This window comes from Symphodus melops (genome assembly GCF_947650265.1).
Source record: "Symphodus melops genome assembly, chromosome: 19".
In the NCBI taxonomy this organism is placed as follows: Eukaryota; Metazoa; Chordata; class Actinopteri; order Labriformes; family Labridae; genus Symphodus; species Symphodus melops.
In genome coordinates this window covers 1,600,900-1,617,477 of record NC_136709.1, presented here as the reverse complement: position 1 = coordinate 1,617,477, position 16,578 = coordinate 1,600,900, and the positions used below count along the sequence as shown (strand labels likewise).

At 44.1% G+C, this 16,578-nt stretch overlaps 1 protein-coding gene across 1 annotated transcript in view; it reads left to right on the top strand.

Annotated features, from left to right (window-relative positions):
* LOC306840919 (transcription regulator protein BACH2-like) overlaps window positions 1–16,578 on the top strand; it is a 33,275-nt gene that overhangs the window by 13,547 nt on the left and 3,150 nt on the right. The window contains exons 2-3 of the mRNA XM_079370506.1: window positions 8,489–8,774; window positions 11,633–13,078. Coding sequence (XP_079226632.1) covers window positions 8,505–8,774; window positions 11,633–13,078 — 1,716 coding nt within the window. The 5' untranslated portion in view covers window positions 8,489–8,504. The remainder of the gene's footprint in view (window positions 1–8,488; window positions 8,775–11,632; window positions 13,079–16,578) is intronic.

Genomic DNA, 16,578 nt, shown 5'->3' with positions numbered 1-16,578 from the left:
TTGTTCCAATGATGTTGCTGTTGGAAAGCCCATGAGGCGAGTCAATATAGATTTAGAAGGAGCAGCAGGTCCTCGGTCTCGAAGTCATGGATGTGTAACGTCAGTCGTGCTGTGATCCGTGTGGACGCCTGGTAAAAGTGACACGCTCAGGTCCCACCTGTGTTCACCTTCTCACAAGTTAAACACCTCATCCAGCTGGAAACTACAGAACTGGTCACTCATTGAGATTACAAGATGTACAGATTTACCTTTTGATGAATATCGTTAAACATGACTAAATCTGAATTTATTCATTTGTCTTTTTTACATTCCAAGTCAGGGTTATATTCTCAGAGTGGGAAAGACAGACTGAGTAAGACATTTTGGATTAGATGGTGTCTGATCAGACTAAAGCTCCAGATATTCTGCAAACAAGTCAAGCTGTTAATTTAAAGGAGCAGAGAAGTGCTGGCTTCTCAGTCCTCAGTCCTTCTAACTTTAGATTCTGCTCCTGAATGCTCTGGATTTGATTGGACCAGAGAAGGTAGGCGGGGCTTTGAAGGCCGTTTTGGACGCCCCTGGGTTTGCCAGATATGAGAGCAGTTATCAGGTGAACAGGTGCTGCAGCGATGGAAGCGGGCAGTGGAACTGCTTCAGATAGAAGTGATTGTACCCGAGCTAAAAAGCCTCTGCATGTTTCTAATAAGCTCCAGCAGCAGAAAGCTGCTCAAACTAGGATCAATGTTGGAGATGCTTTTGAAACATGGAGAGAGGTTAGAACGCAGAAAGGTTATATTTAATACAGCTATCTTTAATGTTTTGAATTTGACTGCAGTACCCATTTGAAAGGTAACATATTGCTCCTTTAAGAGTAAATCATCAGGTGTTTGCAAGAAGCTGGAAGAGAAAGTTCGAGTGATTGTTCACAGCAGGCAGTGCTGCTCTTTAAACACACTCACAGATTGTCTCTGCAGACTGCTGACCTCAGACTCTTTGTTTAGTTTGGAAAAGTGCAAGTTGGCTCCGTGGTTTGTTACACAAGGAGTGGACGTGTTTAAACCCAGTCATGGTGCAGGAAGTTAATCTCAGTACTGATTCAACCTCGAGAGTTGTTTTCACCTTCCACTGAGAATAACCCGTCCCTGTCGCACAAGCACTGCTGAAAACTTCTGGAAAGTTTCAGGACAGCCTGCCTCCAGAGTTGTTCTGTCACATGAGCCTCATGGCAGGATATTCAACGTGTCAGACAGTGAGGTGTGTTTGTGAGCAAGCTTTATTCCTTCCTCACCAGTCGCGGGATGCAAACGTCATTAACCCCGACATTCTTTTCAATCGAACGATGAGTCCGAACCTTTCCCTGAACCCTGAACGCTCCTGTCAACACCTGAGAGAGCTGGTGCTCATCCACCAGCTCTCTCAGCCTTGACTCGAGTTCCTGCGACGTTTGGACTTCAATCTGAATGTTGCACAGGATTAATGGTGGGGGGGGGGGGGCGAATCGATTCCCCCTCTGACCTTCTTCAGAGGTAATAACAGAGAGAGTGTGTGTGTGTGTGTGTGCGTGGAGCTCCTTCTGTAATGTGCATCCGCAACACTGAAATAAGAATCATTACGACATGGCAGATTCAGTCAATTTTTTGTGAAAGAAGCCGTCTTTAGTCTTTGGTCTGCTTTTCTCAGGGTTCAAAGATTCATCCTGAAATTTGCTTTCAGATCTTGAAGATATTTCACGTTTACTCCGAAAAGGCCTCTTCAGTTGGATCGAGCTTCAAATGTAACCCGACCTCGAAGACTTAGAAGCTTCACAGGGTTTCAATCGTCTCCTGATGGAGGCTGATTAGAGCTGTGAGTGCTCTGCATTAGCTGTGTGTGTGTGTGTGTGTGTGTGTGTGTGTGTGTGTGTGTGTGTGTGTGTGTGTGTGTGTGTGTGTGTGTGTGTGTGTGTGTGTGTGTGTGTGTGTGTGTGTGTGTGTGTGTGTGTGTGTGTGTGTGTGTGTGTGTGTGTGTGTGTGTGTGTGTGTGTGTGTGTGTGTGTGTGTGTCTCTTTGTAGGATAAAAGGTGAAGGTATTGATGAGGAGTGAGAAGCAATGAGAGCTAAAAGTACCTGGCTCAGCTATTCAGCATGTGTAGGTTGTAACTTAATCCGTGTTGAAACGCACACCCCTCCCCTCCCCATGTGTAATATCACATTTAACTTCCGTCATAAATGTCTGAGCTCTGTAGTCCATTTACTACCCATAATCCCCCTCTCCTACAGCAGGCCACTTGCCCTTCACACTCCTCTTCAGCGGTCCTCTGACATCTGAGCGCCCTGTCAGGTTAGCTGGCTGCTCGCCGCAGGGATGAAGAGGTTTCATTTGCAGTAAATCCATTTCCACTCGACAAAGGCAGGATGAGTTATTCAGGGTCGAAGGAGGCCGAGCGTCGAGCAAACACTGCTGGCAATGACCTCAGAGGTCGTTTATCAGGATCTCAATGACCGCCGTGAGAGAGAGAGCTTCCCTCCCAACAAAGGCTCATTGTTGGATGGGAGTCGCTGATGTCATGGCGGTATATTTCCGGAGTACAGGAACTCCCCGGGGAGGACTCCGGTAATGTAGCCGAGGCTGAGCACTATCTTTAGCTGTGAAATGTTTTGAGGTAATTTCCTGCTCAGATAAAGTTTCATCTTCTTTTTGTGTGAGAAGCACGAAAAGCCAGCAGGAATTATTCACCGTCGGATTTTGTTGTATTTTTTATGTGTTAACTGAAAAACCAGAAAGAGGCTTGAAGTTCAGGACTGAAGGTCCAGAAGTGATGCTTTTATGGGTGATTGGTGCAAATGTTTCAAAGCGTCCTTAAATTGAAGCCAATTATAGAGCGTCTTAAACCTGCAATATTATTAACTGCCAGCAGGGGACCATTCACCCATGCTCCTGAAAACTGGAGCCAATGCAGCAGTGCAAAAACACTGCAGCTCCTCTAGTGTCCATATTAGGAATTACGCTCTCTCTCTCTCTCTCTCTTCCACACACACACATGCACGCTATCTGCATCACACAATAGATTACTGTTCTAGAAACTATGTCCAATAAAATACAGGTTCAATCAGACATTAAGCAGACGTGCATGCCGTTGCCATGGAGATTTCACATGCAGGCTGTGCAGGTAGAATGTGCTGGAGTCTGCAGCTGTTCTCCTGAAGTTCATCACACGTGCAGGTGTTGTCGTGTGTGTTCCCCGTTCAGCCACGAGCAACAAGAGATGTAAACAAACATTATTTTATTGTAACTTGTTGACGTGTTTTTTTGTGTGTTTTAACTTTGGTTAACTTCACAACTTTATCTTCTTTCAATAAGAATAATTTGTAAAATTATTTGACTTTTATTCTGACTTTTTTGTAAAATAATGTGATCAGATGTTTGACATAATTCCCTGTACCTTATTCATCGAGCGAGCGGGCGCACACACACACACACACACACACACACACACACACACACACACACACACACACACACACACACACACACACACACACACACACTCTGTATACCCCAAAGACACCATCAGATGAAAATAAGACATAATCAGGGCAGGAGGGGAGAAGGCAGGAAGGGTGGAGGAAAGTAGGCCACAGGACTGTGCTCACACACACACACACACGTGCACACACACACGTGCACACACACACACACACACACACACACACACACACACACACACACACACACACACACACACACACACACACACACACAGAGTTGAATCAGTGAATTATTAGTGTTTGTTAATTAATATTTGTGTGTAGCAGCAGCAGCAGCTCTGGGGATGATCTCTGCCTGGTCTGAGGCTCTGTGATGAATTATTCACGTCTCTGTGTGTGTGTGTGTGTGTGTGTGTGTGTGTGTGTGTGTGTGTGTGTGTGTGTGTGTGTGTGTGTGTGTGTGTGTGTGTGTGTGTGTGTGTGTGTGTGTGTGTGTGTGTGTGTGTGTGTGTGTGTGTGTGTGTGTGTGTGTGTGTGTGTGTGTGTGTGTGTGTGTGTGTGTGTGTGTGTGTGTGTGTGTGTGTGTGTGTGTGCGCGTCTCTCTCTCCCTGGCCACCTCTGCTCATCTCTCAGGGGTTCGAGCGTCCTCAGATGTGTGTGTGATTGATGGTTCTGCCCGGTTGAATGTAGGCTAACGGGACAACTGGAGCTGAGCGGTCACAGAGAGATGCATTCTGGGAGATTCTGGCAGAGCAGCTTGGACAGGAGGAAACTCCTGCTGCTCCGCTCTGGGCTTGTGCCTGTTGAGTGTGGATTGTGGAGATGTTTTCACACTTTGTAAGCAGATTGTGGTGGATGAACCTGCTCGGTGTGGAGCGGAGACTTTACGGCGACTCTCCAGGAAACAGTGCAGGGATTCATGAACGAAATTACACCCGATAAGAGGTCACAATCATAAAATATCAAGTCTGACCTCATCATTATCTTAGTTTAGTCATAAAAACCCGGTTAGTTCACTTTTTACATCTACAAGTTACTGTACCTCCAAAAACTAAACGTTAAAAAAGCACCGAGATAAGACGAGGCTGAATCGACTGACAGGTGGCCTCGACACCACCGATCGACTGAGGCAGCATTTCTCATTGTTGTGCTTAATTTTGGCAATTTTGAACATTCAGTACATTTACACATACAAGGAATTAGTCTTGGTGCAAAAAAATTCACCAAAGGAAATAAAGCAGAACGAGCAAGAACGTACAAAAAAACACAGAGGCAACCGTCCGTGGCGCTGTCACATGGGGCGCACGCACAAGGCTGCCGGGAGATTCTAGTTTTAGAAAATGACCCTCCGTGCCTTTGACATAACAGAAATATTCTTAAACGACCTCCACATTTATAAAGACTGTTCCTCGCCAGCGACACAGAAGCATCAGTCACTTTAAAAAACAAAACAAATCATAATTATTTCATTCGCTAAGTTAGTGCCTTATATTTATTTACTTATTGTTGTTGCTGCTGTTATTTTTAAAATGCGCATCTTTGCACAGTATATAGACAATAAACATGTAAAGTCAGGCACACAGTAAAGGAGGAGCATTACACATAGGCTAAGGCTATAAAACAAATGCACATGTAAAATAAAGGTGTGTTACATTGTGTGGAGATGCAGCCGAGGTTCATGGATCTGTCTCCATGTTTCTCGCTCTGTGGAGCTTGATAAGACCAACAGACTCTCTCTGTGCTCTTTATTTGGACAGTGTTTATGTTTCCGACGACTCCTCTCTGAAACATGTGCAGAGCTGAGACAAGCTGTGCTATCATTGTTTCTTCATAACCTGATAAAAAAACAACAACCCTGGCTTACATATAGTCAATGTAAGCCCAGTTACTCTTCCTCCTCCTCCTCCTCCTCCTCTTCAGGGGAGATTTTTTTTTTGTTGTACAGTTTGTGGATTATTCTGGATATCAGCGAGCAGCCTGTCAGTGCAGCCGGCTGCAGAAACATGCCAAGCTCTCCTCACACATATTAAAGCTCAGCCCAGACACGCTGATGAAACCACAGGCAACCACTTGTTTACCAAAAGAGCCTCGACTGTCTCTGAATGATTTACACAGCACGGTATGGAGAGGCGGAGAGAAGAAGAAAAAAAACACGGAGACGTATAGTTAGAACATGTTAAAGAGTGGATCATTCAGAGAGGGGAAAGTGAGGAACGTTCATTTCTCAAATGGTGTCTGTATTCTGTAGTGAAGGTGAAACAAACGACCTCTCAGGTCGACTGTTTGTTTGTATGATTTTTGTCTGATTCTGAAAACGTGTGGACGCTGCTTAAAGAGAGACTCAAACTTAAAGGACTCTTCTGTGAAATAAGTGAATATCTACACAGACTTAATGTGTTTGATTGACATGTCACTCCGTCCCACATATCACAGACTCAGCACTTTATGGATTCTTTTTAAGCATCCCTTGTTATAAAAAAGGCCAACCCTTTTTGCAGAGCTGTTGTTAAACCTGAAGGCTGATTGTTGACTTGTAGTCTTTGCACTTCTGCTGACCTCTCAGTCAGAACAAACGGAGCCGTCTGTAAGCTTGTTGTTTTTTGAACGTGCAGAAAAAGAGAACGCTCTGCACACTGTTCAGCCTCCAGTGAGCCATTCATATTTTAAACGGGGTGACGTCTCCAGGCCTCGACAAGCTCCTCTGAATGGAAAAGTTGCCTCTTTTTAATAAAGTTGCTCATTGTGCAGAGCGTTTTTTTTTCTGTAGTTGAAACTTTTTTTTGTACTGAACCTGGATGTGCACATATTAGTTATTTTTCCTTTCTGGTTTTGACATAACATAACAAATCTCAGCACAGTTTTCATGTCTGGGTTTGAATCTGCAAATTCAATTCAAACCTTTATTTATTCTCGAAAGGACACTGAGGTGTTCTTTATCTTCAGTGCCGTCGAGATGACAAGCGGAGTAAAACAAGACCTCACAAGTGTGAGGCGACAAAAGAAGCTGAATCTTATAGACCTCATCTAAAAAGCTGCCAGACAACAGAGCGTGCTGAAGAGATGGCATTGGAGCTGCAGTTCAGTCGTCCTCCCGAGGCTGAAGCTCAGGTGTGTAGGTGAAAAGAGAAAGTCTGAGTCGTCGTCTTTTTTTTTTTTTTTTTTTTTTTTTTTTAAAGTCGTCAGTGACGTCTTCATTATTTTGCATCATTCGTGTTTTCTGTCAAGTTAAAGAAAATCTGACACCAGGAAAGACCATTATCAATCAAAGTGCCTGTCAGCTTATCTCCTAAGCTCCACAGTTCAGTGTGTTACAGTCCTGCACATTTCCAGCATGCATATATTACCAGACTGTGACACTCATGCATGTGTGTGAAACAAACCAAACATCTGAATCATTTAGACTTTAACTTCAGATCACAAAGTCAAACCTGCCAGACGACAGCTCGTCCTGTTCCTGCTTGTGAAGACGAGCTGTTTGTGCCGAACAGTTCCTCCAAATAAAACGACGGGTGAGTCATCAGAAGGACGAGTCTCACGTCCCACGGCGACTCATCAGGACGTTACAGCCAAGAGCCACATTAACCATCAATGGGAGAGAAGACACGAGTACGATAAAGACAGGATGCTAAATCACACTCTGTGATGTGTTGTCTGTTATCTAAACCAGGATTAGTATCAAAGTCAACAGAACTGTTTCCATTACACAAATACTTTGGCATTGTTTCTCTACACGCACATTTTTTTCAGAGTTTTCTGGAATTTGCTGCAAACTTTGGTAACTTCTTGGCATCAGGTGCCTTGGACTTGTGTTTTTGTTGCCGTGGGATACAACGAGGTATCAAACTACCAGGGAGAACGTTCGACTTTTTGATCCAGTAGATGTCGCCCATGAGCACCAGCGTAAAAAAAAAGACGCCGCTCTCCTTCAACCCCTGACAACAACACGGTCAGGAGGGACTCCAGCTTCTCACTCATCATACACGGTCATGATTCAGGATAGACTTTCTAGACTCTGCCACTCAGGATTTAGTGGAATAAGAAGCCTAAAATAGGGCAGATTCTCAGCCACCAGTCTGAAGAGTGGAGTAACGTTTTCCGCTCTCTTTGTTTTCTCAGCAGAAAGACAGTGCAGCGTATAAATGGTTGGAGGGACTCTTTTCTTTTTCTTCTTTTTATGCATCTTAATAAAATGCCTGAACAGAGAAAATAGTGTGAGTCTGAAGGCATCCTGAGGGGGGGGAGCAGGAGACCATCTACACACTGAGATGATTGGCCCGTGGGCTGCTGGGAGAGGGGGAAAAAAAACGCTACAACACAACTTCAGCGAGCCCCCAGTGCTCAGCTCTGCCTATTCAAAATCCATGAATCAGCAGAACACACACACACACACACACACACACACACACACACACACACACACACACACACACACACACACACACACACACACACACACACACACACACACACGCAGAGAGCTGAGGGCTGATGAGACAGACAGACTGCATGCTCAGCTGTCTGTGTCAGGGCTTTATGTTCTGCAGCTCTAAGATGAAACACAAAGGATGGAGCTGCCTGAAATTAATGTGGACGTCTGCGTTACATCTACTTCTTTTTCATCCCCTTCATACATATATATTCTATATTATGCAAAACGTTTTTATTTTTTTTTATTTTTATTTTTTTACAGTAGATGGCATTGGACCTGCGGTGAATAAGAAAATGCACCCTTCAGTCCTCCTCCCGTTCAGGTACGGGAGGTGGAAGCCGAGGTGCGGAGGTGAAAAGAGAAATGCTGAGTCTTTTTTTTTGCAGGAATGATTTTAAAGCTTTCAGGCATGTCTTCATTATTTCACAGCATTTCTGTTTTCTGTCAAGTTAAAGAAAGTCTGACAAAGAGAATTATCAGTCATTGTACCTATTAACAAGGCTACCTGTAGTTTATGCACTCCATCCTGATTCATTCATTTGACAGTATTCTTCTTGAGTTTCAAGAAATAAAAAAAGGCTTCTTTGTCCCTGTCTGTCTGTCCTCTGTGCAGGGTGTTAGAGGGAGTGATGTCTGCAGGCGAGGAGGAGCGGGACGGTCAGGCGGCAGCGCCCGTGTACGTGTATGAATCGAAGGTCCACTGTGCCAATGTGCTGTTGAGCCTGGAGGAGCAGCGGCGGCAGGGCATCCTGTGCGATGTGACTCTTCTGGTGGAGGGGAGGGAGGTCCGCGCTCACAGGGCCGTCCTCGCTGCCAGCAGCCGCTACTTCCTGCAGGCTCTGCTGGGACACAGTGGGTCAGCAGGTGACGCCGAGCCCATCATTAACCTGCCAGACAAGGTAAAGCACCACTGAGGACATGTGACACCATGGGAATAGTCTAATTTTAACAAGAAACGTTGACCTGGAATCCTGAAAAATTGCAGCGACTGAGAGGTCATCCCACTTTAAGGAGGAAACTAATGTGAACAGCAATTTAAAGAGGAAACAAAACTCTCTGTCCTATTTTAATTAAAGGCAAAATATAAGGAGAATAAAACTTTAGAGTGGGAAACAAGATGAAGGAAAGGAGCCACAGGTCGGATTTGAACCCAGGCCACCCGCTTGGAGGACGAACTGTGTGTGTATATATATATATATATATTTATATATATTTATATATATATTTATTATGAACATGATCATATTGCATAGTGTTTGAACAGAAGTTGTTAATTTCTGCACAACAGAAACCTCCTGAGCCCCAAATAAAAATCTGTTTGTAAATCCGTCCCAAACACATGAACAGTGTCCACAGATTTATAAACTGTTGGAATGAAATTACAAACAGCTTTTTTTTTCTTTTTTTTGCACACTGAACCTTTTGGTAGAAAACTACATTGAGTAAAAAATAAAAAATAACAGAAATATACTCAGACTTCATAATCCATCTTAATGGGACCACTTGGTGCTCATGTGCCTCGGTTAGACAATAAAAGACACGACCTTCAACACAACTCGAGCTCACGTTCACACTGTTTCTTTAATGGCTTCTCCAGCACTTTGCTCAGCTGTTGCTGTTTTTAAATGTGCTTTATAAATAGATTTGATTTGACTTTGACTCCACCGTTCAGCTGGAGAAAGAGCAGCAAGACTTAGAATTTTCTGCCTGTCAAATATTCTTATTTGCCTCAAATAACTACCATGAGAAATGTAAGCATGGTGCCAGCTTGACCTTCTTTGGACAGAAAAGGTTGAAAGAGGAGGACGCCTGCATGGATGACACAAAGGGCTGTGTTTGTAAAAACATGAGCTGCTATGAATAAGTTACCTTGTTGTCTTGCTGCTGCTTGCGTTCACCACCGGGGCTGATCAGAGAGCAGCTCCTGATCCTGCGTCTGACATTACCATACGATGGCCCAGATGTGTCATATTGATTAATACGTGTGTGTACACTAATCACTCGCGCTGGTCCCCTCCATGTTTGATCCCCCTCGTGACTCCCCGCCTTATTTTTCTGCATCCTCTCCGCCGTGCGTTCAATCACACTTGTTCCTGGAACTGGTGGCTTACAGCTTAACAAGTCCAATACTGTCACACCGAGGCCACATCATTCTACTTACTTTAACTGACCACATACTACATGTATTTGCTTTGTAGACTATGTGCTACATTCAGCATCCTTTATTTTCACACCTTAGATGTTATATTCTGGGAATTTTTTTTTTAGGCTCGAAGTCAAATTAGCCAAAAGATATGACAAATGTTAATGACACTGAAGCAGCTCCAGGTTAATCATGTTTATGTTTCATAAAATACCTGTAAAAGGATCAAACACTAATCCGAAATCTGGAGTCTCAAGTCTTTAAATCCCCCAAATTCAGCTTGTTGAATTACGTTTTCTGTTCGCCATTCTGTTCTTCTCCGCTCATTTGTTGACATGTGATTCTGTCAAACAATAAACTAACATTGATTTATAAAGGCCCATATTACCTTTAAATGGTTGTAAAGCAGACTCTCAGCCTCAGGAGTCCCAGCTTCCCCCGCTCCTGTCAGACCCGCTCTGAGGTGAAACAACAGACCACGAGGTTTTCAGTGTCGTCCCGACATTTTAAAGACCTTTTCAGCAGTTCGTTTATGAAAATGGTTTACAAGTTTAGAGCTTGAGCCACAAACTCTGCACTCTTCCTCTGAGACATTTACAGCGAACATGACTCTTACAGGGGGGGGGGGTAAAAGTCTCGCATTGAACTGGCAATACAAGAACGTGTTATAATGTGGCTGATAAATGTTGGTAGTTTTCGGAGACTCCTGGACCAACTATGCCTCAAAACTGTCCTCTCCAGTTTAACAGCCTGCATCAGTTCCTGAATGCATCATGAGGGAAAATAAAAGGGAAAAGCAGGAGCTTGAAATATTTAATTTTTCAATCCTGCTGGTGGATTATCACCATTCCTCTTTTCACTTTAACATCTCATCGAGGTTGGCTCCTCAGCCTGTAAAGATGTTTCTGCAAAGCTGCTGACGCTGGCTGAAAATAAGCTTACACACACACACACACACACACACACACTCACACACACACACACACACATTTTGATCTGCACATACTTGCACATGGCACATATAGAGTAAACACACACACACGTACATATTTTGATCTGCACATACATGCACTTGCACATGGCACATATAGAGTAAACACACTCACACACACACACACACACACACAAAGGACACACACACACACACAAAGGACACACACACAGGAGCAGCCATGTTTACGATAGAGAACATAAAGAGAGCCGAGGAGAAAGGAGGGTGAAGAGTGGACGAGTGAGATTTTATAAAGCAGGATTGTGATGAAATCGCAGCGCATGGTTCACGAGGCCACACAAGTATCTTCTGATGTTAATGAAAATATGATGAATCCTTTTGAATCACCAAATGTTTAAAAAAAATAAAAAACATTTTAATGAGCACGTGAATTAAAGGGAAGGGGAACACCCTGGACTTTATTTCCCCAGAGAAGTTCGAAGCTGATCAGTAAGCAGATGTCTGGCATTGCAAGTTACCCCGTACCACTTCCACTGTTTTTAGGAACAGTAAAAAAGCTATGTTGAAGGTTTACGCACATAAAGACCTGTCCTTATGCAATGATGGGAAAGCATTTGTTTATCTCACACTGACTGGGGTTTCTTCTCTGCCGTCCTCCGCAGGTCACAGCTAAGGGCTTTGCTCCACTACTCCAGTTTGCCTACACAGCTAAGCTTGTTATAAGTCGGGAGAACATCCACGAGGTCATCCTGTGCGCTGACTTCCTGGGTGTTCACAACTTGGAGGACTCCTGCTTCCGCTTCCTCCAAGCCCAGCTGCAGAATGACAGCGAGCACGCCAGTAACGGGAAGGTGGAATACAACAAAGACATCACGGCTGAGGATACAGTCTTTCCCGAGGCGATATCCTCCGGTGAGTCGTGTGAGACGAGGCAGCAGACCAATCATGTAGCAAGTACCGCTTCCCTAGACGCTGACCTTTCTCAGTTTCCCAAGTACAGGAAGTATCAGTACCAGATCTGTGAAAATAAGCACAATGGAGAAAACCATGATGACATTGATGAAGACCTTTTGGCCAATCATACCTCAGTCAGCCCTGTGAGATCACAGCTCGCAGACAACAATGCTGCTCCACGAAGTCTTCTTTCTCCCTCCCGGATCAAAGAGGAACCATTCATGTTTGAGGAGGAAGAAGAAGACGAAGAAGAAGAAGAAGAAAGGAGTGGTTGCATTCTTCCAGAAATGTGTACTGAGGAGGTGCTGGAGATGGAGCTGGAAGTAGAAGGGGTTCCAGTAGCACCTGAGCACTCTCCGAGCAGAGGTTCACCTTCCTCCTGCCTGCGCTCCTACCTCCAGAGAGGTGGCCTTGACCTCAGCTGTGTGCCCAGCACCACCATCCAGCAGCTCCTCACCAACCGACTGTCCCTCAACCACTACAGGGAACTGGTCAAAGACAAGCACAGGGATAAGACCGAGTCCCTGGATCAAGTCGACATAAAGACTGGCATTGCAGATGGTTTACCAGCGGGCGTTGGTAAGAGAATGGAAAGGCCAGTTTCCAAAGCCTCGTCTTCAAAGTATGAAGGGGAGCTCGACAGACGTAGTGTCATCTTCTCTTCGGCCGCTGGCGAGCAGCAGATGTTGGCCCATTCTTACATGGAAGAGAAGTTCAGGGAAAAAGTCTCGACTCTCATGCAGGTAGAAGCTCCTTCTTCGGGTCGGTCATGCGTCAGCACCAGCTGCCCCGTTCCCATCAAGACATCGGCCCAATCACCTTCCCCCTCCGAGCCCCGAACCCAGACCTCCAGCTCTCGTTCCTCCTTCTCGTACCCAGAGGACGCAGGCAGTGGTAGCTCACCTTCCAGCCTTCCGCAGTTTGACTTCTCCTCGTCCCCAAACTCAGGCTCCGCCTCCGGACTGTCTCACTGCCTGTCTGTGGGAGTGGAGCCCAGGAACCCCCGGAGCGGGGAGCTTCTCTTCTCGCAGGGCTGCAACAAGATCAAAAGCGAACGTGGATTCGGTGCCAGCGGCGGCAACTCCAGCGACGAATCCGGATCTTTCTCTGAGGGAGACAGTGAAAGTGGGATGTCCAGAGTCTCTGGGCCTGAGGTTAGCACATCCTTCATTACACATTCGTAACAAAGAGTCTCCTTTGTCAACATCAAGTGACTTTAATGTGTGGGTAAAAGCTTGGCGTCTGATGTAGAGGTGTAAGAGTAAATCAACCCCTGACCACATTAGCTTAGTCCAACAGCTAGGACCAACCTGGAGCCCAAACTCGGGTCCATCTGACCCGGGTGGAGCCCATGTTGACCAAACTAGATCCAAGTCATCAACTATAGTGAAACTATGAGTTATAACTTATATGCACCCAGGAAGTTCTGTTCATTTATTGCACTGTATTTGTATTTATTTAGCAGGGACTCGCGCAAACAGAATCATTAGCTTTAAAGAAATACAGCAACACTGATTTTATTCAAATATCCACTTCACATTGTTCAGTCTGGATCCGGGTCTCCATCGGCACGCTACGTGAAACACAGTGAAAAATGTGTCACAAAGCTCGGGATTGGAAAGAGAAGTTAAGGTTTTGAACCTCTAATATCTGGTTAGTAATCTTTGGAAGTGACTCCACATGCATGTTATTCAAGCTCTTTTAGATTTCAGGTGTCAGTTTAGATGGAAATGAATGAAAAAAAAATTTATTCTGCTTCCACCTCAGAAACATCCAGCCTCCTATAGAACCAAAGTTTAAAGCTCGTGTTTCTGTGTAAGAATCTCAGGTCATTGATTTTTTTTTTTTCCTCTAAAGCGGGTACTATTCTTAGACCCTTTTTTTTTTTTTTTTTTTTTTTTTTTTTTTCTGCGGAGAAATGACGCAAACACTTCCAACACATACTCCCTGGATTTTAAAGGAGCTGTATGGTTGCTATGGTAACGTCTGAGCACATGCAATATCAGACGGGATGGGAGATGAGCTTTACACTGGAGCTCTCTTACACACACAAAGAAATGCACACACACACACACACACACACACACACAGACACAGACACAAAGAAATGCACACACACACACACACACACACAGACACAGACACAAAGAAATGCACGCACACACACACACAGACACAAGGAAATTACATTTATTATAAATTATATTATATATTTTTGAGAGGTCAGAGCCTCTGGTCTTGTGAATTTACAGATGTTTTGCAGATGTTGATGCATTTAGAGATAGGACAGAGGAGGAGAGATAGTGGGGACATGCAGGTAAAAGACTCAAACCTGAGTCGTCCCCTCTCAAGGACTTAAGCCTCTGTACATGGCGGGGGGTCCACGGCTGGTCAAAATCTGGTTAGAGTTAAATAAACTTGTTAATATTGTTGTTGTTTTTTTTTTTTACCAACAACATGTCTTAATATGCTGAGTCTAAGTTTAGTTAGCTAAAATGGAAACCGTCAAATAGTCCTGAGCTCATCACTTAACAATGAAAACATTAAAATACGAATCCATTATTCACGTGGTCACATCAGTTGGTTTATTATTAGTTTCTCAAAAACCCAAAACACAGTCAACATGTTTTACAGACCAACATGTGACCCGACAGAAACCAGAATATAACTTCTAAAGTTCTGTGTCACACTGTAACTCACAGACACACACACACTTTAAGTACAGTGTGTGCACATCGCCATTGTTATTACCACTCATCTATGAGTGTGTGTGTGTGTGTGTGTGTGTGTGTGTGTGTGTGGTGTCCCACTTCTTCGTCCTGACCCACTTGTCTCACCCCAAAGAGTGGAGAGACTCACACACACACACACACACACACACACACACACACACACACACACTCCAGGATGCCCTGTAGGCAGGTGGAAGGTGTCCTGTCCACGTTTCCTCCACCATCTGCTGCTCATGATCCCAGATCTGCCCTCTTCAATTAGGCCACCCCCCCTCCCCCCACACACACACACACACACACACATTCATGTCCACCTGACTTTGAAATAAACTCTCCTCTTTGAATATTAAGAATAGCATCATTTATTTGATTTAAGCTCCAACATTAACATGATGTGCACGATGGAGTTTCATTAAGATAAACTAAAACGTTTAGTTCAGAGGTTGAGCACGTATATGAAATAGTTTTTATCTGTTTTGGCTTAAAAAGGTTTGAGCTACCGTTTAACTTATTCATGTGACAGTATGTACAAAGAGCAGTGAAGTCGTCTCGTCCGGTCAAACAAGTAAAAGAACTTAAAAGTCAAACCCCAGAGACTCTGGGAGGGCTGATTCTTCTTCTTCTTCTGCTATTTTCTATCTCGATAAACTCTGAGAGCAGAAACAGCACTCACTCTCAGTGACCAACAGAGAAAAAGAGAGAGGAAAGAGAAACATACAGAGGAAGTGGATTAAGTGTTGGGACACTGGCGGACATAAAGTGAATGTGCGCTGGTTGGAGGGGGCCCCAGTTAATGCTAAGGGCCACAAGAGACTCTATAATCACCACTGATTTGATTAAAATGCAAATGTATGTGAGTCCCAAGCATGCATCCATTTTATTCATCTTGTTTTCCTGTGATAAGTACTTTAAAGGTTTGTTATCATGGAATAAAAAGGGAGAAAGATTAGAGGAGAAATGAACATCTCACCGGAAAAACCAGCTCTGCTTTCTGATGACGAGATTAACAAGATCAAATCTTTTATCCAACTTTTAATCACTGAGAAGCAGAGTTAATGATAAAATGTGTGAGAGAGAGAGAGAGAGAGAGAGAGAGAGAGAGAGAGAGAGAGAGAGAGAGAGAGAGAGAGAGAGGATTTATGACCTGCCGAGGCTCACTTTGTCATTCCAACCTTATTATGTGACTGCTGAGAGTCACTGAGCTATATATAGACGTCTATAGAGTAAAGGACAGGCGGCACCTAAACACACACACACTCTCTCTCTCTCTCTCTCTCTCTCTCTCTCTCTCTCTCTCTCTCCCTCCCTCTCTCTCTCCCTTGTGCTCTGAGCAGTGAATGATGTCACCGTCGTATAGTGTTGGCGCTGCAGCAGACGGATGTACTCTCGTGTTCTGTCACACACAGTGAGCACGGAGCACATGTCGTCCACAGTCGGAGAACCAGAATTTTAAACTTTCATCTGATTCGAGGGAAAATCAAATAAAATCGTTGCTATTTCGACACCATGGCAACAGCTATATTCAAGTCCGACAGGCTCCCAGTCTTTACAGCCTGCTGATTTCTGCAGGCACACTGTCTTCACGGCACCAACGTATTTCTGCCATTCAGAATATGCTCACTCTTTATTTTCTGGTTAAACATACGATTGAAGATTATTCAAAAGATTCTGTACTTGTTTATGCCATTGATCATTACAATAACAGAGGTTGTATCCTTTAAGTGTGTTTTAAAAGCAAAACCAACAAGTGTTGACAATATTAATTATTTATAGATCACAAAATGGGATCGCGGGACAACTTCGCCTTCGTGTCTGCAGCTCCGAGTTAAAACTTTAACCCACATAAATAAATAAATGAGCAGATCATAAGAAGAATAAATTAAATGACTTGTGTTTACCTTATGAAGTATCAATCAATATTC